This window comes from Oncorhynchus mykiss, chromosome 17, assembly GCF_013265735.2.
Source record: "Oncorhynchus mykiss isolate Arlee chromosome 17, USDA_OmykA_1.1, whole genome shotgun sequence".
In the NCBI taxonomy this organism is placed as follows: Eukaryota; Metazoa; Chordata; class Actinopteri; order Salmoniformes; family Salmonidae; genus Oncorhynchus; species Oncorhynchus mykiss.
The window spans coordinates 5,348,672-5,373,602 of NC_048581.1; the positions used below are offsets into that span (position 1 = coordinate 5,348,672).

The 24,931-nt window shown below is 40.9% G+C and overlaps 2 protein-coding genes across 2 annotated transcripts in view; one reads left to right on the forward strand and one right to left on the reverse strand.

Annotated features, from left to right (window-relative positions):
- The window catches only part of LOC110494908 (zinc finger protein 721), a 317,665-nt gene that overhangs the window by 68,594 nt on the left and 224,140 nt on the right, over positions 1-24,931 (forward strand). The window lies entirely within an intron of this gene.
- Positions 18,052-18,727, reverse strand: LOC110494937 (histone H3-like). Its single transcript, XM_036947970.1, has one exon. It carries the CDS (start codon positions 18,676-18,678, stop codon positions 18,259-18,261), a length of 420 nt encoding a protein of 139 aa, XP_036803865.1. The 5' UTR covers positions 18,679-18,727; the 3' UTR covers positions 18,052-18,258.

Below are 24,931 nucleotides of genomic sequence, written 5' to 3' on the forward strand. Positions count from 1 at the left end.
GGTAAATCATGTCGTTTTTATGCTGATAGGGACTGACTGGTAAATCATGTCGTTTTTATGCTAATAGGGACTGAATGGTAAATCATGTCGTTTTTATGCTAATAGGGACTGAATGGTAAATCATGTCGTTTTTATGCTAATAGGGACTGAATGGTAAATCATGTCGTTTTTATGCTAATAGGGACTGAATGGTAAATCATGTCGTTTTTATGCTAATAGGGACTGAATGGTAAATCATGTCGTTTTTATGCTGATAGGGACTGACTGGTAAATCATGTCGTTTTTATGCTAATAGGGACTGAATGGTAAATCATGTCGTTTTTATGCTAATAGGGACTGAATGGTAAATCATGTAGTTTTTATGCTAATAGGGACTGAATGGTAAATCATGTCGTTTTTATGCTAATAGGGACTGAATGGTAAATCATGTTGGTTTTTATGCTGATAGGGACTGACTGGTAAATCATGTTGGTTTTTATGCTGATAGGGACTGAATGGTAAATCATGTCGTTTTTATGCTAATAGGGACTGAATGGTAAATCATGTTGGTTTTTATGATGATAGGGACTGAATGGTAAATCATGTTGGTTTTTATGCTGATAGGGACTGAATGGTAAATCATGTTGGTTTTTATGCTAATAGGGACTGAATGGTAAATCATGTTGGTTTTTATGCTGATAGGGACTGAATGGTAAATCATGTTGGTTTTTATGCTAATAGGGACTGAATGGTAAATCATGTTGGTTTTTATGCTAATAGGGACTGAATGGTAAATCATGTTGGTTTTTATGCTGATAGGGACTGAATGGTAAATCATGTTGGTTTTTATGCTAATAGGGACTGAATGGTAAATCATGTTGGTTTTTATGCTAATAGGGACTGACTGGTAAATCATGTTGGTTTTTATGCTAATAGGGACTGACTGGTAAATCATGTTGGTTTTTATGCTAATAGGGACTGACTGGTAAATCATGTTGGTTTTTATGCTAATAGGGACTGAATGATAAATCATGTTGGTTTTTATGCTAATAGGGACTGACTGGTAAATCATGTTGGTTTTATGCTAATAGGGACTGACTGGTAAATCATGTTGGTTTTTATGCTAATAGGGACTGAATGATAAATCATGTTGGTTTTTATGCTAATAGGGACTGACTGGTAAATCATGTTGGTTTTTATGCTAATAGGGACTGACTGGTAAATCATGTTGGTTTTTATGCTAATAGGGACTGACTGGTAAATCATGTTGGTTTTTATGCTAATAGGGACTGAATGGTAAATCATGTTGGTTTTTATGCTGATAGGGACTGAATGGTAAATCATGTTGGTTTTTATGCTAATAGGGACTGAATGGTAAATCATGTTGGTTTTTATGCTAATAGGGACTGACTGGTAAATCATGTTGGTTTTTATGCTAATAGGGACTGACTGGTAAATCATGTTGGTTTTTATGCTGATAGGGACTGAATGGTAAATCATGTTGGTTTTTATGCTAATAGGGACTGAATGGTAAATCATGTTGGTTTTTATGCTGATAGGGACTGAATGGTACATCATGTCGTTTTTATGCTAATAGGGACTGAATGGTAAATCATGTTGGTTTTTATGCTAATAGGGACTGAATGGTAAATCATGTTGGTTTTTATGCTAATAGGGACTGAATGGTAAATCATGTTGGTTTTTATGCTGATAGGGACTGAATGGTACATCATGTCGTTTTTATGCTAATAGGGACTGAATGGTAAATCATGTCGTTTTTATGCTGATAGGGACTGACTGGTAAATCATGTCGTTTTTATGCTAATAGGGACTGAATGGTAAATCATGTCGTTTTTATGCTAATAGGGACTGAATGGTAAATCATGTCGTTTTTATGCTAATAGGGACTGAATGGTAAATCATGTCGTTTTTATGCTAATAGGGACTGAATGGTAAATCATGTCGTTTTTATGCTAATAGGGACTGAATGGTAAATCATGTCGTTTTTATGCTGATAGGGACTGACTGGTAAATCATGTCGTTTTTATGCTAATAGGGACTGAATGGTAAATCATGTCGTTTTTATGCTAATAGGGACTGAATGGTAAATCATGTAGTTTTTATGCTAATAGGGACTGAATGGTAAATCATGTCGTTTTTATGCTAATAGGGACTGAATGGTAAATCATGTTGGTTTTTATGCTGATAGGGACTGACTGGTAAATCATGTTGGTTTTTATGCTGATAGGGACTGAATGGTAAATCATGTCGTTTTTATGCTAATAGGGACTGAATGGTAAATCATGTTGGTTTTTATGATGATAGGGACTGAATGGTAAATCATGTTGGTTTTTATGCTGATAGGGACTGAATGGTAAATCATGTTGGTTTTTATGCTAATAGGGACTGAATGGTAAATCATGTTGGTTTTTATGCTGATAGGGACTGAATGGTAAATCATGTTGGTTTTTATGCTAATAGGGACTGAATGGTAAATCATGTTGGTTTTTATGCTAATAGGGACTGAATGGTAAATCATGTTGGTTTTTATGCTGATAGGGACTGAATGGTAAATCATGTTGGTTTTTATGCTAATAGGGACTGAATGGTAAATCATGTTGGTTTTTATGCTAATAGGGACTGACTGGTAAATCATGTTGGTTTTTATGCTAATAGGGACTGACTGGTAAATCATGTTGGTTTTTATGCTAATAGGGACTGACTGGTAAATCATGTTGGTTTTTATGCTAATAGGGACTGAATGATAAATCATGTTGGTTTTTATGCTAATAGGGACTGACTGGTAAATCATGTTGGTTTTTATGCTAATAGGGACTGACTGGTAAATCATGTTGGTTTTTATGCTAATAGGGACTGAATGATAAATCATGTTGGTTTTTATGCTAATAGGGACTGACTGGTAAATCATGTTGGTTTTTATGCTAATAGGGACTGACTGGTAAATCATGTTGGTTTTTATGCTAATAGGGACTGACTGGTAAATCATGTTGGTTTTTATGCTAATAGGGACTGAATGGTAAATCATGTCGTTTTTATGCTAATAGGGACTGAATGGTAAATCATGTTGGTTTTTATGCTGATAGGGACTGAATGATAAATCATGTTGGTTTTTATGCTAATAGGGACTGAATGGTAAATCATGTTGGTTTTTATGCTAATAGGGACTGAATGGTAAATCATGTCGTTTTTATGCTAATAGGGACTGAATGGTAAATCATGTTGGTTTTTATGCTAATAGGGACTGAATGGTAAATCATGTCGTTTTTATGCTAATAGGGACTGAATGGTAAATCATGTTGGTTTTTATGCTAATAGGGACTGAATGGTAAATCATGTTGGTTTTTATGCTAATAGGGACTGAATGATAAATCATGTTGGTTTTTATGCTAATAGGGACTGAATGGTAAATCATGTTGGTTTTTATGCTAATAGGGACTGAATGGTAAATCATGTTGGTTTTTATGCTAATAGGGACTGAATGGTAAATCATGTTGGTTTTTATGCTAATAGGGACTGAATGGTAAATCATGTGTCATTTTGGAGTCTCTTTTCTCATTGGAAGTAAAAATGGAAGCAGCACTGAACAGAAATCTAATCACGACATGTAAAGTGTTAGTGCCGTGTTTCATGAGACTATAATAAGAGGCTGGTGAGATTTTCCATACGCACAAAAAAAAAGCTTATTTCTCTCAAATTTGTTTACATCCCTGTTAGTGAGCATTTCCTCCTTTGCCAAGATAATCCATCCACCTGACAGGTGTGGCATATCAAGAAGCTGATTTAACAGCATGATCATTACACAGGTGCACCTTGCGCTGGGGAACAATAAAAGGCCACTCTAAAATGCGCAGTTTTGCCACACAACACAATGCCACAGATGTTTCAAGTTTTGAGGGAGCGTGCAATTGGCATGTTGACGGCAGGAATGTCCACCAGAGCTGTTACCAGAGAATTGAATGTTCATTTCTCTATGATAAGCCACCTTCAATGTTGTTTTAGAGAATTTGGCCTCACAACCTCAAACCACATCTTCGGCGTCAGCTGGGTGAGTGGTTTGTTGATGTCAACGTTGTGAACAGAATGCCCTACGGTGGAGGTGGGGTTATGGTATGGGCAGGCATAAGCTACGGACAACTGACACAATTGCATTTTATCGATGGCAATTTAAATGCACATAAATACTGCAACGAGATCATGAGGTCCATTGTTAGGCTTTTTTTTTAAAAGGTATCTGTGACCAATAGATGCATATCTGTATTCCCAGTCATGTGAAATTCATAGATTAGGACCTAATTTATTTATATCAATTAACTGAAACTGTTGCATTTTACGTTTATATTTTTGTTTCGTATAAATAACATTCCCTTCCAGCTAGCTACTAATTCCGTTGCAGAAGAGGGGAAAGTGGACGGTCCTCAGCCTTGCCGTAGCTACCGTTGGCTGTGCTCCGTGGTGATGGCACCATACTGAGATGCTGCATTCAACTGCACCGGTGAAACATATATATATAACACATTCACTTCCAGCTAGCTACTAATTCCGTTGCAGAAGAGGGGAAAGTGGACGGTCCTCAGCCTTGCCGTAGCTACCGTTGGCTGTGCTCCGTGGTGATGGCACCATACTGAGATGCTGCATTCAACTGCACCGGTGAAACATATATATAACACATTCACTTCCAGCTAGCTACTAATTCTGTTGCAGAAGAGGGGAAAGTGGACGGTCCTCAGCCTTGCCGTAGCTACCGTTGGCTGTGCTCCGTGGTGATGGCACCATACTGAGATGCTGCATTCAACTGCACCGGTGAAACATATATATAACACATTCACTTCCAGCTAGCTACTAATTCCGTTGCAGAAGAGGGGAAAGTGGACGGTCCTCAGCCTTGCCGTAGCTACCGTTGGCTGTGCTCCGTGGTGATGGCACCATACTGAGATGCTGCATTCAACTGCACCGGTGAAACATATATATATAACACATTCCCTTCCAGCTAGCTACTAATTCCGTTGCAGAAGAGGGGAAAGTGGACGGTCCTCAGCCTTGCCGTAGCTACCGTTGGCTGTGCTCCGTGGTGATGGCACCATACTGAGATGCTGCATTCAACTGCACCGGTGAAACATATATATATATAACACATTCACTTCCAGCTAGCTACTAATTCCGTTGCAGAAGAGGGGAAAGTGGACGGTCCTCAGCCTTGCCGTAGCTACCGTTGGCTGTGCTCCGTGGTGATGGCACCATACTGAGATGCTGCATTCAACTGCACCGGTGAAACATATATATAACACATTCACTTCCAGCTAGCTACTAATTCCGTTGCAGAAGAGGGGAAAGTGGACGGTCCTCAGCCTTGCCGTAGCTACCGTTGGCTGTGCTCCGTGGTGATGGCACCATACTGAGATGCTGCATTCAACTGCACCGGTGAAACATATATATAACACATTCACTTCCAGCTAGCTACTAATTCCGTTGCAGAAGAGGGGAAAGTGGACGGTCCTCAGCCTTGCCGTAGCTACCGTTGGCTGTGCTCCGTGGTGATGGCACCATACTGAGATGCTGCATTCAACTGCACCGGTGAAACATATATATATAACACATTCACTTCCAGCTAGCTACTAATTCCGTTGCAGAAGAGGGGAAAGTGGATGGTCCTCAGCCTTGCCGTAGCTACCGTTGGCTGTGCTCCGTGGTGATGGCACCATACTGAGATGCTGCATTCAACTGCACCGGTGAAACATGCAGTGCAAAAAATAATAATAATAATAATAATAATAAATTCAGTTTAAATGTTACAACAACCAGTAGCTAAGTTTTTTTGTTATTTGGAATTATTATATATTTTTTGATTGCGGGGCATATTATGCACATCTGCAAGCATTGCAGCAAAGGACAGATACTAGGAAATGTATCTATTTTGTTTTAATATGTTAAAAGGCTGTATACAGAATCCTATGTACATGCGTGGGCATTACAAAGGGCCATATGTTTTCGAATAAATCAATGGCCAGTTTGGGCCAGTTATTTGCACGGTTTTCTGTCATAACAAACATAATAGGCTATGATAAATATAATAATATATAATATGGCAAATTAGTTGTTTTATCAATATGTCCTGTCTGCTGATTGAGTTTGACGGGGGGGGGGGGGGGCAGTATTGAGTAGCTTGGATGAATAAGGTGCCCAGAGTGAACTGCCTGCTACTCTGTCCCAGATGCTAATATATGCATATTATTAGTAGTATTGGATAGAAAACACTCTGAAACTCTCTGTTTCTAAAACTGTTTGAATGATGTCTGTGAGTATAACATAACTCTTATGGCAGGCGAAACCCTGAGAAAAATCCAACCAGGAAGTGGGAAATCTGAGGCTTGTAGTTTTTTTTTAAACTCAGCCCCTATTGTAGATACAGTGGGATATTGGTTATGTTGCGGTCACGACAGAGTTAGCTCTCCTTCCATTGCTTTTCTACAGACAATGGAATTCTCAGTTTGGAACATTTATGATATAAACATCCTAAAGATTGATTCTATACTTAGTTTGAAATGTTTCTACGACCTGTAATATAACTTTTAAAACTTTTCTTCTGACGTTCAGCTGGACCTGAACGCGCCTTTGGATTTGTGTACTAAATGCCCGAACAAAATGCCCGAACAAAAGAAGCTATTTGGACATAAATTATTAACTTTATCGAACAAATCAAACATTTACGATGGAACTGGGATTCCTGGGAGTGCATTCTGATGAAGATCATCAAAGGTAAGTGAATATTTATAATAATAATAATAATATAATATAATAATATATATATAATAATAATAATATTTATAACGCTATTTCTGACTAATGTTGACTACCCAATATGGCGGATATCTTTTTGGCTGCTTTATTGTCTGAACGCTGTACTCAGATTATGGTTTGCTTTTTCCGTAAAGTGATTTTGAAATCTGACACAGTGGTTGCATTAAGGAGAAGTTTATCTCTAATTCCATGTGTAACACTTGTATTTTCATCAACATTTATGATCAGTATTTCTGTAAATTGATGTGGCTCTCTGCAAAACCACTGCATGTTTTAGAACTACTGAACGTAACGTGCCAATGTAAAATTAGATTAAAAAAAATATAAATATGCACTTTAGCGAACAAAACATACATGTATTGTGTAACATGAAGTCCTATGCGTGTCATCTGATGAAGATCATCAAAGGTTAGTGATACATTTTTATCTCTTTTTGTGCTTTTTGTGACGCCTCTTTGGCTGGAAAAATGGCTGGGTTTTCTGTGACTTAGGGGTGACCTAACATAATCGTTTGTGGTGCTTTCGCTGTAAAGCATTTTTGAAATCAGACACTGTGGCTGGATTAACAATAATTGTATCTTTAAAATGGTGTAAAATACTTGTATGCTTGAGGAATTTTAATTATGAAATTTTTGTTGTTTTGAATTTGGCCGCCCTGCACTTTCACTGGCTGTTGGCGAGGTGGGACGCTCCCGTCCCACATGTCTCAGAGAGGTTAAAGCCACACTGTAAGATACAAATCAGCAGTGGGCCAACAATGCAAATGTCAACAATGGAACAAATGCATCACATCCAAATATCACTTGATTATCTGTAGTGCTGGAGGAATGACACACCCAGATAAACACACACACATAGAGTTTAAGAAATGACCATTTAAACACATGGAATCTGATATGCTCTATATTCAAACTGACAAACTCCATATTCAATTCATGTTTTCTAATAAAAACAAACAAATATATGTTTGAGTACACTTTGCACCATTTAATTTCATGTGGTATAAACAGGTAAACACATTTATCAGTCAACATAAGACAATGGGAGAACTGTGTATGTTCTCTGATGAATTTTAAGTTAATGTGAAGTGAAATATCAATATACCCACTAGGAGAAGAAATTAAGTCAATGTGATGTGAAATATAACAATTTACAAACAAGGGGAAGGCTTCTTCCCTCCTGCGTGGATTCTCACGTGACTTTTAAGTGACCGTGATGAGGAATAGGTCTTTCCACAGTCTGAGCATTGGTAAGGCTTTTCTCCCGTGTGGATTCTCTCATGCACTTTCAGGTGTGCTAACTGGGTAAAACTTTTTCCACACTGGGAGCAGCGATGAGGCTTATCTCCTGTGTGTGTCCTCTCATGTCTTTTCAGGTTCCCTAACTCTGTAAAACCCTTTCCACACTGGGAGCAGTGGAAAGGCTTTTCTCCTGAGTGTATTCTTTTATGTTTTTTCAGGTTCCCTAACCGTGTAAAACTCCTTTCACACTGGGAGCAGTGGAAATTCTTATCACCTGTGTGTATCCTCTCATGTCTTTTCAAGCTTGCTAACAAGGAAAAACTATTTTCACACTGGGCGCATTGGAAAAGCGCATCTCTTGTGTGGATCCTCTCATGTCTTTTCAGGCTTGCTAACAAGGAAAAACTCTTTCCACACAGATAGCATTGGTAAGGCTTCTCCCCTGTGTGCATTCTCTCATGTGCTTTCAGGTGCCCTAACTCTGCAAAACTCTTTCCACACTGGGAACATTGAAATGGCTTCTCTCCTGTGTGCAATGTCCTATGCACTTTCAGGGACCCTAACCGGGTAAAACTCTTTCCACAGTGGGAGCAGTGGTGTCGTCTTGCTGATTTGTACGTCTCTGGTTCCTCTGAGTCTGGTCTTTCTCCTGCCAAAAGACATAGTATTTATTTAAGTAGAGAGAGACCTGAATGAAACCTCCATGTGACAAAACTGACTTCCTTTGAAGTTGAATCCAAATCAGAGCCAGGTTTCCAATCATTTAGTAATTTTAAACAACTGTAGAACATGGTGCTTGCACTGCCACAGGCCTACTTCTATGTGTAATCAGGCCAGGTAGCCTACAGGCCTACTTCTATGTGTAATCAGGCCAGGTAGCCTACAGGCCTACTTCTATGTGTAATCAGGCCGGGTAGCCTACAGGCCTACTTCTATGTGTAATCAGGCCAGGTAGCCTACAGGCCTACTTCTATGTGTAATCAGGCCAGGTAGCCTACAGGCCTGCTTTTATGTGTAATCAGGCCAGGTAGCCTACAGGCCTACGTCTATGTGTAATCAGGTCGGGTAGCCTACAGGCCTACTTCTATGTGTAATCAGGCCAGATAGCCTACAGGCCTACTTCTATGTGTAATCAGGTCAGGTAGCCTACAGGCCTACTTCTATGTGTAATCAGGTGAGTGTCTTTACTCAAGATTGACAGGAGCGCTCAAAAAAAAAACTTGTAAACGCAATGAAATAAACACTAACTAGCCTAGACAGTGCTCTCGGCAAACAACGTGTCCATGACAACGGTAAGACTGTAGTAACATAGTGAACGCATTAACAGAAATTAGCGTAACCAAACTAACATTGTATATTAGAAATGATGGTAATTAACGGTAAATATACTACTGGTGATACTAGCGTGACATCAATACTACGCATGTCAGTCTCTCTCTTGGCTGAGAGTTGAGGAGAGACAGACTACATCACTTCTTCTTTTTAGAAGAAACATTCATGTGTAGAAAATACCAAACTGTTTTCATAGTCAACTTCCACACAGCTCTGACACACACACTTAGCCCACCAGACATGCCCCCAGGGGTCTTTTCATCAAACCCCAAATCCAGAACAAATTCAAGAAAGCGTACAGTATTATATAGGGCCCTTATTGCGAGGAACTTCCTTCCATCTCATATTGTTCAAATGAACAGCAAACCTGGTTTCAAAAAACAGATAAAGCAACACCTCTCCCCTATTTGACCTAGATAGTTTGATATGTAGGCTACGTGTGCCTTTTACAAAATGTATGTAGTTCTGTCCTTGAGCTGTTCTTGTCTATTGATGTTCTGTATTATGTGTCATGTTCTGTGTGGACCCCAGGAAGAGTAGCTGCTGCTTTTGCACCATATAATGGGGATCCTAATAAAATACCAAATACCATCCCCGCGGCCTCCGCAATGGATTAGTCCACTCAGGCAGGCCTCTACAATGGATTAGTCCAATCAGACAGGCCTCTACAATGGATTAGTCCACTTTGACAGACCTCTACAATGGATTAGTCCAATCAGACAGACCTCTACAATGGATTAGTCCACTCAGACAGACCTCTACAATGGATTAGTCCAATCAGACAGGCCTCTACAATGGATTAGTCCACTGAGACAGACCTCTACAATGGATTAGTCCACTTTGACAGACCTCTACAATGGATTAGTCCAATCAGACAGACCTCTACAATGGATTAGTCCACTCAGACAGACCTCTACAATGGATTAGTCCACTCAGACAGACCTCTACAATGGATTAGTCCAATCAGACAGGCCTCTACAATGGATTAGTCCACTCAGACAGACCTCTATAATGGATTAGTCCACTCAGACAGGCCTCTATAATGGATTAGTCCAATCTGACAGGCCTCTACAATGGATTAGTCCACTCTGACAGGCCTCTACAATGGATTAGTCCACTCTGACAGGCCTCTACAATGGATTAGTCCACTAAAACAGGCTTATACAAGGGATTCATCCATTCAGACAGGCCTGAATCAGCCAGGTGTCTCGTGTGCCATACTTTAAAAAAATATTTATATATACTTGCCATTGCTTGACTAAAATAATCTCGGTCGACCAACAGTCTTTCGACCAAACAATTGACCAGACGACTAAATGGGGTCAGGCCTCTACTCTAAAGGCTCCACAACCCGCCACACATATGGCGTCTCCGACCACATTTTCAGATCAACCATAAAATGAACGTAATACTTATATTAGTCTCTGCCGGCAGCTATTCACCTGACTGACATCTAGAAATGACCAGGTATTCACCTGACTGACATCTAGAAGAGACCAGCTATTCACCTGACTGACATCTAGAAGTGACCAGGAATTCACCTGACTGACATCTAGAAGTGACCAGCTATTCACCTGACTGACATCTAGAAGTGACCAGGTGTCATTTGTTTGTTTAGGGGATCCACCTGCTGCAAACAAGGTAAAATAAAATAAAAGTATGTCATTGACAGTAATGCAAATTAATACAAATAGTAGAATTATGCCATACTTTTATTTTGAAGGCTAACCGCAAAGTCCACTAATGCGGCTAATCTTTATTGTGGCTAGCTTCACATAGATGGGTCCAACCACCATTAATCACATAAGAACTGCCTTATAAATTGGGGTTATTTTAGATGATGACACCGAGCTATATAGTTAGCGAGCTAACTACAGCTACTGAAACAGATTGTCATTATGCTATGTTTTTGGGGGAAGAACATTGTTTGCATCCATGAGCTACCTAGCTTTTTTTTTAATGTCCAGCACTGTAGGTGCCCGAGACAACTTTACCAGCATCATAGCATATGTATCGATGAATCGTTGTGACATATGAAATAGAGTGATAGTGTAATCAATGTGTAACGACTATGTAAAAAAATGTATGAACACGTTAAAATATTATGTGACGTGCAGTCATATTCAGGTCCTGATTGGTCAACAAGCTTATTTGACACATAAAATAGTGTTATTTGACATGCAAAGACCCAAACGGCGTTCCTTAGTATGAGAAATCCTGGTTGAGAATGAAACGACTGAACAACGAAACAGCAAGTAAGTGAAAGAAATAGGTTTTGATTATGTTTTACTGGTAATGGGGACCTACGTAAATGTCAACAAAATAACTTTTTATTTTATTTAACTAGGCAAGTCAGTTAAGAACAAATTCTTATTCGCAATGACCGCCTACCATGGCCAAACATCTTACGACACTGGGCCAATTGTGCGCCACCCTATGGGACTCCCAATCACGGCCGGATGTGATACAGCCTGGATTCGAACCAGGGACTGTAGTGATGCCTCTTGCACTGAGATGCAGTGTCTTAGACCATCCGCAATGAGCTAAAGGCTAGAGCTGTCGCTGTCAAGGAGCGAGACACTAATCCGGAAGCTTTTGAGAAATCCTGCTATGCAATAATACAAGATTAAGATTGAATCCTACTACACCAGCTCTGATGCTCGTCGGATGTGGCTTGCAAACTATTACAGACTGCACAGGGAAACCCAGCCGCGAGCTGCCCAGTGACGCGAGCCTACCAGATGAGCTAAATGCCTTTTATGCTCGCTTTGAGGCAAGCAACACTGAAGCATGCATGAGAGCACCAGCTGTTCCTGGATGACTGTGTGATGAGGCTCTCCGTAGCCGATGTGAGCAAGACCTCTAAATAAGTCAACATTCACAAGGCTACGGGGCAAGACGGATTACCAGGAAGTGTACTCAGTGCATGCGTGGACAACGCCTATTCCCCCTCAGGAGACTGAAAAGATTTGGCATGGGTCCCCAGGTCCTCAAAAGGTTTTACAGCTGCACCATTGAGTGCATCCTGACTGGTTTCATCACCACCTGGTATGGCAACTGCTCGGTATCCGACCGTAAGGCGCTACAGAGGGTAGTGCGTAGGGCCCAGTACATCACTGGGGCCAAGCTTCCTGCCATCCAGGAACTATATACCAGGCGGTATCAGAGGAAGGCCTAAAACATTGTCAAAAACTCCAGTCACCCAGGTCATAGACTGTTCTCTCTGCTACCGCACAGAAAGCGGTACTGAAACTCCAGGTCAACATCCGAAGGGCTCCTTGGCAGCTTCTACCCCGTAAGAACAATTAATCACTGTTCACTGCTCACTGTTTGTCTATGCATGGTCACTTTACCCCTACCTACATGTAGAAATTGCCTGGACTGGCCTCCACCCCCGCACATTGACTCGATGCCGGTGCCCCCTGTTATACAGCCTCGTTATTGTTCTTTTTTTTACCCCGTATGTCTCACCAATTTCGTGTATCCAATTGGTAGTTACAGTGTTGTCTCATCGCTGCAACTCCCATACGGACTCGGGAGAGGCGAAGGTCGAGAGCCGTGCGTCCCCCGAAACACAACCCAACTAAGCCGCACCGCTTCTTGGCACAATGCCCACTTAACCCGGAAAATACTGTGCACCTGGCAGGAGTCGCTAGTGCGCGATGGGACAAGGACATCCCCTGTTAAAGCATATAAAATATGGGGGGGGGGGGGGGGGGTCGAAGTTTGGTGTAAGTTTGTGGTAGGCTATATACAATTAATTTAAAAGTAAAAAATGCATGTCCCTTTAACAATTCCTACAGTACTGAACAATATATTCATGTGTAGAACTTCAGTAGAATGCCCCTTTAAAACCACACATTAGTTTAACAAGGGTAGTTTATGCCCCTGTTTTTAAGCCAATACTCACTGGTGTTAATCAGAACTTCTGTCTCCTCCTCCTCTCCTTCCTCCTCTTTTATTGAGAGAGCCCCCTCCTCCTCCTCCTCTCCTTCCTCCTCCTCTTTTATTGAGAGAGCCCCCTCCTCCTCCTCTCCTTCCTCCTTCTCTTTTATTGAGAGAGCCCCCTCCTCCTCCTCTCTAAAAGGTTCTTCCTCTTCTTTTACTGTCACATCACCCTCTTCCTCTTTCAATGAGATGGCCTCTTCCTCCTTTTTAATTCTTAAAGGTTCTACCTCCTCTTCCTCCTTTTTGATTCTTAAAGATTCTACCCCCTCTTCCACGCTGATATCCTCAACTTCCTCCTTTTTAATTCTGAAAGCATCCATCTCCTCCTCTTCCACTGTGACAGCCTGTATCCCCTCTTCCTCTTCCACTGTGACAGCCTGTATCCCTTCTTCCTCTTCCACTGTGACAGCCTGTATCCCCTCTTCCTCTTTCACTCCTAAAGTGTCTTTCTCTTCTTTAACTGTAACATCCTCCTCTTTCAATGTGAGAACGTCCTCTTCCCGTTTCATTCCACAAGGTTCTTTCTCTTTTTTAAATGTTATAGCATTCTCTTCCTCCTGCTTAATTCTAAACACGTCTTCATCTCCTTTCATTCCAATATACTCATGTTCTTCTTTCACGACAAAGTTCAGCCCCAGAGATTCTTTCTCCGTGCAACAGACCTCTTCTTCTTTAGCAGGGGTGGAGTAGCTAAGTGTGCTCATGGTCAGGGCATGTCAGCTAGCGACTAGCCTAGTGCTAGGCTCAGAAATAACCTTAACCTTATTTGCAAATGTAACAAGTAAATTATATTCATTTAACCAGTAGATACTCAAACAGAGTTGTGATTAAAACACTGAGATGAATATATACAAACAATGGCAAAATAAGCTTCAATATTACGTTTTGTGTTGGCTAGCGAGAAAGTTGAATCAGTAACCGTGTTGTTATTGAAGTGTCCTTTCCCGTCCACTAGATTATACGTCACGGCAAGAGGCACAATCTGAAAGACTCACGTCGCCATCTGCTGACTGGAGTGGGTAACGCAGTTTAGAAAAATATTCACTACGTTGTTTATTCTGTCGTTGAGTCATTGCAAAACAACCAGATCTCATGTTTTCTCTTACTTCTTACCAGTACTTTTCTCTATGGAATTAAATTGTTTATTTTATTTGTAATTAAATATTATCTTATGTTGTTGTTGTCTATATCAGTTCTGTAAACTGTCATGTATTTTTATGTTTGTGCATTTAAAAAAAACGCATTTTCCAAAAATGCATGTACCAATCACAGATTGCCCCTTTAACAATTACAATTTAACAATTCCAATTACAGTACTTAACAACACATTAGTTCAACAAGTGCAGAGTTTGTGCCCCTGTTTTTATGACACAACTAACTGGCGTTAATCTTCCTCTACTCCACCTCCTCTTACACTCCCAAAATGTCTCCCCCCTTCTCTTTCATTGAGATGTCCTCCTCTTCCTCTTCAAAAGGTTCTTCCACTTCTTTCACTACAACATCCTCCTCTTCTTCACTCACTACAACATCCTCCTCTTCTTCTTTCACTACAACATCCTCCTCTTCTTCACTCACTACAACACCCTCCTCTTCTTCTTTCACTACAACATCCTCCTCTTCTTCTTTCACTACAACATCCTCCTCTTCTTCTTTCACTACAACATCCTCCTCTTCTTCTTTCACTACAACATCCTCCTCTTCTTCTTTCACTGCAACATCCTCCTCTTCTTCTTTCACTACAACATCCTCCTCTTCTTCTTTCACAACACCCTCCTCTTCTTCTTCCACTACAACATCCTCCTCTTCTTCTTTCACAACATCCTCCTCTTCTTCTTTCACTACAACATCCTCCTCTTCTTCTTTCACTACAACATCCTCCTCTTCTTCTTCCACTACAACATCCTCCTCTTCTTCTTTCACAACATCCTCCTCTTCTTCTTTCACTACAACATCCTCCTCTTCTTCTTTCACTACAACATCCTCCTCTTCTTCTTTCACTACAACACCCTCCTCTTCTTCTTTCACTACATCCTCCTCTTCTTCTTTCACTACAACATCCTCCTCTTCTTCTTTCACTACAACATCCTCCTCTTCTTCTTTCACTACAACATCCTCCTCTTCTTATTTCACTACAACATCCTCCTCTTCTTCTGTCACTACAACATCCTCCTCTTCTTCTTTCACTGCAACATCCTCCTCTTCTTCTTTCACTACAACATCCTCCTCTTCTTCTTTCACTACAACATCCTCCTCTTCTTCTTTCACAACATCCTCCTCTTCTTCTTTCACTACAACATCCTCCTCTTCTTCTTTCACTACAACACCCTCCTCTTCTTCTTTCACAACATCCTCCTCTTCTTCTTTCACAACATCCTCCTCTTCTTCTTTCACTGCAACACCCTCCTCTTCTTCTTTCACTGCAACATCCTCCTCTTCTTCTTTCACTACAACATCCTCCTCTTCTTCTTTCACTACAACATCCTCCTCTTCTTCTTTCACTACAACACCCTCCTCTTCTTCTGTCACTACAACATCCTCCTCTTCTTCTTTCACTACAACATCCTCCTCTTCTTCTTTCACTACATCCTCTTCTTCTTCTTTCACTACAACATCCTCCTCTTCTTCTTTCACTACAACATCCTCCTCTTCTTCTTTCACTACAACATCCTCCTCTTCTTCTGTCACTACAACATCCTCCTCTTCTTCTTTCACTGCAACACCCTCCTCTTCTTCTGTCACTACAACATCCTCCTCTTCTTCTTTCACTGCAACATCCTCCTCTTCTTCTTTCACTACAACACCCTCCTCTTCTTCTTTCACTGCAACATCCTCCTCTTCCTCGTCCACTTTAACACCCTCTATCTCCTCTTCCTCGTCCACTTTAACACCCTCTATCTCCTCTTCCTCGTCCACTGTAACACCCTCTATCCCTTCTTCCACTGTAACACCCTCTATCTCCTCTTCCTCGTCCACTGTAACACCCTCTATCCCTTCTTCCACTGTAACACCCTCTATCTCCTCTTCCTCGTCCACTTTAACACCCTCTATCTCCTCTTCCTCGTCCACTGTAACACCCTCTATCTCCTCTTCCTCGTCCACTTTAACACCCTCTATCTCCTCTTCCTCGTCCACTTTAACACCCTCTATCTCCTCTTCCTCGTCCACTGTAACACCCTCTATCCCTTCTTCCACTTCCACTGTAACACCCTCTATCCCTTCCTCCTCTTCCACTGTAACACCCTCTATCCCTTCTTCCTCTTCCACTGTAACACCCTCTATCCCTTCTTCCTCTTCCACTGTAACACCCTCTATTCCTTCCTCCTCTTCCACTGTGACAGCCTCTATCCCTTCTTCCTCTTCCACTGTAACACCCTCTATCCCTTCCTCCTCTTCCACTGTAACACCCTCTATCCCTTCCTCCTCTTCCACTGTAACACCCTCTATCCCTTCCTCCTCTTCCACTGTGACAGCCTCTATCCCTTCTTCCTCTTCCACTGTGACAGCCTCTATCCCTTCCTCCTCTTCCACTGTGACAGCCTCTATCCCCTCTTCCCCTTCCACTGTGACAGCCTCTATCTCCTCTTCCTCTTCTTTCAATGTGACAGCCTCCTCTTCCTCCTTTTTTCATTCTGAAAGCTTTCTCTCCTTTCAATATTTGGTAGCACTTCATTTGAATGTCTGTTTTAGTACAAATATTGTAATAAATTACAATAATTCATAGTTATGCTGTAATAGTAACATCTAACTGGTGGTAATTGCTGTCTGTAATTACAGGGGTGTAACAATGAATGCTTGTCACCGTGCTTATTACGAATGTTAAAGTTTCCGCTAGCATCCTAACGCATCTTTTTGACCAATTGAAATGATCTGATCAAAACATGGGCCACCAAGGATTGTGACACGTCTTCAACGGTCACATGGGACAGGAATGATGGAATGGCGATTTTTCACAAAGTAATTGACAGACTCTATGTCTATGTTTACATTCCAAGAGCAATTGGATTCTCAAAAAGAACAACGTGCACCACTCGGGGACTCGAGGACGGAGTTCGGGAAACGCTGGGCTGAAAATCAAATACCAATAGGGAGCCACTGTAACAGTATAACTTTAGACCGTCCCCTCGCCCATACCCGGGCGCGAACAGGGACCCTCTGCACACATCAACAACAGTCACCCACGAAGCATCGTTACCCATCTCTCCACAAAATCCGCGGCCCTTGCAGAGCAAGGGGGAACCACTACTTCAAGGTCTCAGAGCAAGTGACGTCACCGATTGAAACCTTATTTAGCGCGAACACCGCTAACTAAGCCGTTTCACATATGTTACTATGACGTGCTCACACGTTGGCAGTACCCGCGTTTAACCACTAGATGGCCTCCGTGCTCCACGGTAAAGTTTCCCCCCCCTCTGCACGAGTCTCTCAGCAGCACTGCAATGTCGGGACTTACAAAGTCAGTTGGCATGCAATGTTTTTCTTCGCTACATGACAATTCTCCATTCCAACACTTATTATTGGGACTCTTTGCCCTATATCATCACTATCACTCATTACTCCTAGTGTATTTCCCCCTCCTTTGACTGTTCTACTATAGGCATACTAATATACATCTAATCACATTCTAGTGGTCACGTCCCTCTCGTTAGCAGATAATATTGAAGCTAGAATTCCGCCGAGTAAAACGTGCAATACGCAGCTTCTATTTCTATGTGACCCTTTATTTAACTAGTCAAGTCAGTTAAGAACCAACTCTTATTTACAATCACGGCCGGTTGTGATACAGCCTGGAATCGAATCACGGTCTGTGGTGACTCGAGAGCAGGGAACACGACGTGTTCGTCAACAACATACATGGTGGGAAATGTAGAGGGACGTGTAGAAATGGAACAATTGTGCCTTTTTGACGGAAATATTTGGAGTATTTTGGAGATCGGGTCATCGTTTAAGCGCGCTCTCCGCGAATACGGCGGGCCAGCTGGATGTCCTTGGACATGATGGTCACCCTCTTGGCGTGGATGGCGCACAGGTTGGTGTCCTCGAACAGGCCGACCAGGTAGGCCTCGCTAGGCTCCTGCAGGGCCATCACGGCGGAACTCTGGAAGCGCAGGTCCGTCTTGAAGTCCTGGCCAATTTCTCTCACCAGGCGCTGGAAGGCCAGTTTGCGGATCAGCAGCTCAGTGGACTTCTGGTAACCTCGGATCTCTCTCAGAGCCACGGTGCCGGGCCTGTAACGGTGAGGCTTCTTCACGCCGCCGGTGGCCGCGGCGCTCTTGCGCGCAGCCTTGGTGGCGAGCTGCTTCCTGGGTGCTTTGCCACCGGTGGACTTGCGAGAGGTTTTACTTGGTTCTGGCCATGGGCGCATTGTACGATACACAGAGAGTAACTGGTGGGGAAAGGAGCTGAGCACAGAACAACTGAGATGCACTGCAGCAGGTAACTTCCATTGTAAACTACATTAAACCACATCCACTGGGCATGCGCGCTTGTTCACACAACACACACTGGAGATACGCCCCAGCGTCGTCCGGGTTCGGTAGGTATAGGCCGTCATTGTAAATAAGAATTTGTTCTTAACTGACTTTCTTAGTTACATTTAAAAAACGAATCTATCATGTTTATGTTCCTAGCTCCAACAGTGAAATCTATCATGTTTGTGTTCCTAGCTCCAACAGTGATATCTATCATGTTTGTGTTCCTAGCTCCAACAGTGATATCTATCATGCTTGTGTTCCTAGCTCCAACAGTGATATCTATCATGTTTGTGTTCCTAGCTCCAACAGTGATATCTATCATGTTTGTGTTCCTAGCTCCAACAGTGATATCTATCATGTTTATGTTCCTAGCTCCAACAGTGATATCTATGATGTTTGTGTTCCTAGCTCCAACAGTAATTTCTATGTTTATGTTCCTAGCTCCAACAGTGATATCTATCACGTTTGTGTTCCTAGCTCCAACAGTGATATCTATCATGTTTATGTTCCTAGCTCCAACAGTGATATCTATGTTTATGTTCCTAGCTCCAACAGTGATATCTATCATGTTTGTGTTCCTAGCTCCAACAGTGATATCATGTTTATGTTCCTAGCTCCAACAGTGATATCTATCATGTTTGTGTTCCTAGCTCCAACAGTGATATATATCATGTTTATGTTCCTAGCTCCAACAGTGATATCTATCATGTTTGTGTTCCTAGCTCCAACAGTGATATCTATCATGTTTGTGTTCCTAGCTCCAACAGTGATATCTATCATGTTTGTGTTCCTAGCTCCAACAGTGATATCTATCATGTTTGTGTTCCTAGCTCCAACAGTGATATCATGTTTATGTTCCTAGCTCCAACAGTGATATCTATCATGTTTGTGTTCCTAGCTCCAACAGTGATATCTATCATGTTTGTGTTCCTAGCTCCAACAGTGATATCATGTTTATGTTCCTAGCTCCAACAGTGATATCTAACTTGTGCTCGAGTTCCTAAAAAGTTAGATCCACTCCATATATGATTAGGACCTGCCCTGGAGCAGCCAGGTTGACGTCATGACCAGGGTCTCTTTGACCAAACCAGACCTACTGGGCATCTACATCGGCTATGTATCAAATCAAATCATGCTATTGGTCCATACACATTTTAAGCAGATGTTATTGGTCCATACACATGTTGTAGCAGATGTTATTGGTCCATACACATGTTGTAACAGATGTTATTGGTCCATACACATGTTGTAACAGATGTTATTGGTCCATACACATGTTGTAGCAGATGTTATTGGTCCATACACATGTTGTAGCAGATGTTATTGGTCCATACACATGTTGTAGCAGATGTTATTGGTCCATACACATGTTGTAGCAGATGTTATTGGTCCATACACACGTTGTAGCAGATGTTATTGGTCCATACACATGCTGTAGCAGATGTTATTAGTCCATACACATGTTGTAGCAGATGTTATTGGTCCATACACATTTTAAGCAGATGTTATTGGTCCATACACATGTTGTAGCAGATGTTATTGGTCCATACACATGTTGTAGCAGATGTTATTGGTCCATACACACGTTGTAGCAGATGTTATTGGTCCATACACATGTTGTAGCAGATGTTATTGGTCCATACACATGTAGTAGCAGATGTTATTGGTCCATACACATGCTGTAGCAGATGTTATTAGTCCATACACATGTTGTAGCAGATGTTATTGGTCCATACACACGTTGTAGCAGATGTTATTAGTCCATACACACGTTGTAGCAGATGTTATTGGTCCATACACACGTTGTAGCAGATGTTATTGATCCATACACATGCTGTAGCAGATGTTATTGATCCATACACACGTTGTAGCAGATGTTATTGATCCATACACATGCTGTAGCAGATGTTATTGGTCCATACACACGTTGTAGCAGATGTTATTGATCCATACACATGCTGTAGCAGATGTTATTGATCCATACACATGTTGTAGCAGATGTTATTGGTCCATACACATGCTGTAGCAGATGTTATTGGTCCATACACATGTTGTAGCAGATGTTATTGGTCCATACACATTTTAAGCAGATGTTATTGGTCCATACACATGTTGTAGCAGATGTTATTGGTCCATACACATGTTGTAGCAGATGTTATTGGTCCATACACATGTTGTAGCAGATGTTATTGGTCCATACACATGTTGTAGCAGATGTTATTGGTCCATACACATGTTGTAGCAGATGTTATTGGTCCATACACATGTTGTAACAGATGTTATTGATCCATACACATGTTGTAGCAGATGTTATTGGTCCATACACATGCTGTAGCAGATGTTATTGGTCCATACACATGTTGTAGCAGATGTTATTGGTCCATACACATGTTGTAACAGATGTTATTGGTCCATACACACGTTGTAGCAGATGTTATTGGTCCATACACATGTTGTAACAGATGTTATTGGTCCATACACATGCTGTAGCAGATGTTATTGGTCCATACACATGTTGTAGCAGATGTTATTGGTCCATACACATGTTGTAGCAGATGTTATTGGTCCATACACATGTTGTAGCAGATGTTATTGGTCCATACACATGTTGTAGCAGATGTTATTGGTCCATACACATGTTGTAGCAGATGTTATTGGTCCATACACATGTTGTAGCAGATGTTATTGGTCCATACACATGTTGTAGCAGATGTTATTGGTCCATACACATGTTGTAGCAGATGTTATTGGTCCATACACATGTTGTAGCAGATGTTATTGGTCCATACACATGTTGTAGCAGATGTTATTGGTCCATACACACGTTGTAGCAGATGTTATTGGTCCATACACATGTTGTAGCAGATGTTATTGGTCCATACACATGTTGTAGCAGATGTTATTAGTCCATACACATGTTGTAGCAGATGTTATTGGTCCATACACATGTTGTAGCAGAGGTTATTGGTCCATACACATGTTGTAGCAGATGTTATTGGTCCATACACATGTTGTAGCAGATGTTATTGGTCCATACACATGTTGTAACAGATGTTATTGGTCCATACACACGTTGTAGCAGATGTTATTGGTCCATACACATGTTGTAACAGATGTTATTGGTCCATACACATGTTGTAGCAGATGTTATTGGTCCATACACACGTTGTAGCAGATGTTATTGGTCCATACACATGCTGTAGCAGATGTTATTGGTCCATACACATGTTGTAGCAGATGTTATTGGTCCATACACATGTTGTAGCAGATGTTATTGGTCCATACACATGTTGTAACAGATGTTATTGGTCCATACACATGTTGTAGCAGATGTTATTGGTCCATACACATGCTGTAGCAGATGTTATTGGTCCATACACACGTTGTAGCAGATGTTATTGGTCCATACACATGCTGTAGCAGATGTTATTGGTCCATACACACGTTGTAGCAGATGTTATTGGTCCATACACATGTTGTAGCAGATGTTATTGGTCCATACACACGTTGTAGCAGATGTTATTGGTCCATACACATGCTGTAGCAGATGTTATTGGTCCATACACATGTTGTAGCAGATGTTATTGGTCCATACACATGTTGTAGCAGATGTTATTGGTCCATACACATGTTGTAACAGATGTTATTGGTCCATGCACATGTTGTAGCAGATGTTATTGGTCCATACACATGTTGTAGCAGATGTTATTGGTCCATACACATGTTGTAGCAGATGTTATTGGTCCATACACATGCTGTAGCAGATGTTATTGGTCCATACACATGTTGTAGCAGATGTTATTGGTCCATACACATGTTGTAGCAGATGTTATTGGTCCATACACATGCTGTAGCAGATGTTATTGGTCCATACACATGCTGTAGCAGATGTTATTGGTCCATACACATGTTGTAGCAGATGTTATTGGTCCATACACATGTTGTAGCAGATGTTATTGGTCCATACACATGTTGTAGCAGATGTTATTGGTCCATACACACGTTGTAGCAGATGTTATTGGTCCATACACATGTTGTAGCAGATGTTATTGGTCCATACACATGTTGTAGCAGATGTTATTAGTCCATACACATGTTGTAGCAGATGTTATTGGTCCATACACATGTTGTAGCAGAGGTTATTGGTCCATACACATGTTGTAGCAGATGTTATTGGTCCATACACATGTTGTAGCAGATGTTATTGGTCCATACACATGTTGTAACAGATGTTATTGGTCCATACACACGTTGTAGCAGATGTTATTGGTCCATACACATGTTGTAACAGATGTTATTGGTCCATACACATGTTGTAGCAGATGTTATTGGTCCATACACACGTTGTAGCAGATGTTATTGGTCCATACACATGCTGTAGCAGATGTTATTGGTCCATACACATGTTGTAGCAGATGTTATTGGTCCATACACACGTTGTAGCAGATGTTATTGGTCCATACACATGTTGTAGCAGATGTTATTGGTCCATACACACGTTGTAGCAGATGTTATTGGTCCATACACATGCTGTAGCAGATGTTATTGGTCCATACACATGTTGTAGCAGATGTTATTGGTCCATACACATGTTGTAGCAGATGTTATTGGTCCATACACATGTTGTAACAGATGTTATTGGTCCATGCACATGTTGTAGCAGATGTTATTGGTCCATACACATGTTGTAGCAGATGTTATTGGTCCATACACATGTTGTAGCAGATGTTATTGGTCCATACACATGCTGTAGCAGATGTTATTGGTCCATACACATGTTGTAGCAGATGTTATTGGTCCATACACATGTTGTAGCAGATGTTATTGGTCCATACACATGCTGTAGCAGATGTTATTGGTCCATACACATGCTGTAGCAGATGTTATTGGTCCATACACATGTTGTAGCAGATGTTATTGGTCCATACACATGTTGTAGCAGATGTTATTGGTCCATACACATGTTGTAGCAGATGTTATTGGTCCATACACATGTTGTAGCAGATGTTATTGGTCCATACACATGTTGTAACAGATGTTATTGGTCCATACACACGTTGTAGCAGATGTTATTGGTCCATACACATGTTGTAACAGATGTTATTGGTCCATACACATGTTGTAGCAGATGTTATTGGTCCATACACACGTTGTAGCAGATGTTATTGGTCCATACACATGCTGTAGCAGATGTTATTGGTCCATACACATGTTGTAGCAGATGTTATTGGTCCATACACATGTTGTAGCAGATGTTATTGGTCCATACACATGTTGTAACAGATGTTATTGGTCCATACACATGTTGTAGCAGATGTTATTGGTCCATACACATGTTGTAGCAGATGTTATTGATCCATACACATGTTGTAGCAGATGTTATTGGTCCATACACATGTTGTAGCAGATGTTATTGGTCCATACACATGTTGTAGCAGATGTTATTGGTCCATACACATGTTGTAGCAGATGTTATTGGTCCATACACACGTTGTAGCAGATGTTATTGGTCCATACACATGCTGTAGCAGATGTTATTGGTCCATACACATGTTGTAGCAGATGTTATTGGTCCATACACATGTTGTAGCAGATGTTATTGGTCCATACACATGCTGTAGCAGATGTTATTGATCCATACACATGTTGTAGCAGATGTTATTGCGGGTGTAGTGAAATGCTTGTGTTCCGAGCTCCAAACAGTAGTATCTAACAATTCACAACAATTCCACACAAATCTAAAAGTAAAAGAATGAAATTAAGAAATATATAAATATTAGGACGAGTAATGTCAGAGTGGCATTGACTAAAATACAGTAGAATAAAATACAGAATATACACATATGAGATGAGTAAATACAGGAGAATAAAATACAGAATATATACATATGAGATGAGTAAATACAGTAGAATAAAATACAGAATATATACATATGAGATGAGTAAATACAGGAGAATAAAATACAGAATATACACATATGAGATGAGTAAATACAGTAGAATAAAATACAGAATATATACATATGAGATGAGTAAATACAGTAGAATAAAATACAGAATATATACATATGAGATGAGTAAATACAGTAGAATAAAATACAGAATATATACATATGAGATGAGTAAATACAGTAGAATAAAATA

What these genes read in the sequence shown, in the direction of transcription:
- LOC110494937 (XM_036947970.1), bottom strand. Translation starts at nt 18,678, where the DNA reads ATGCGCCCATGGCCAGAACCAAGTAAAACCTCTCGCAAGTCCACCGGT.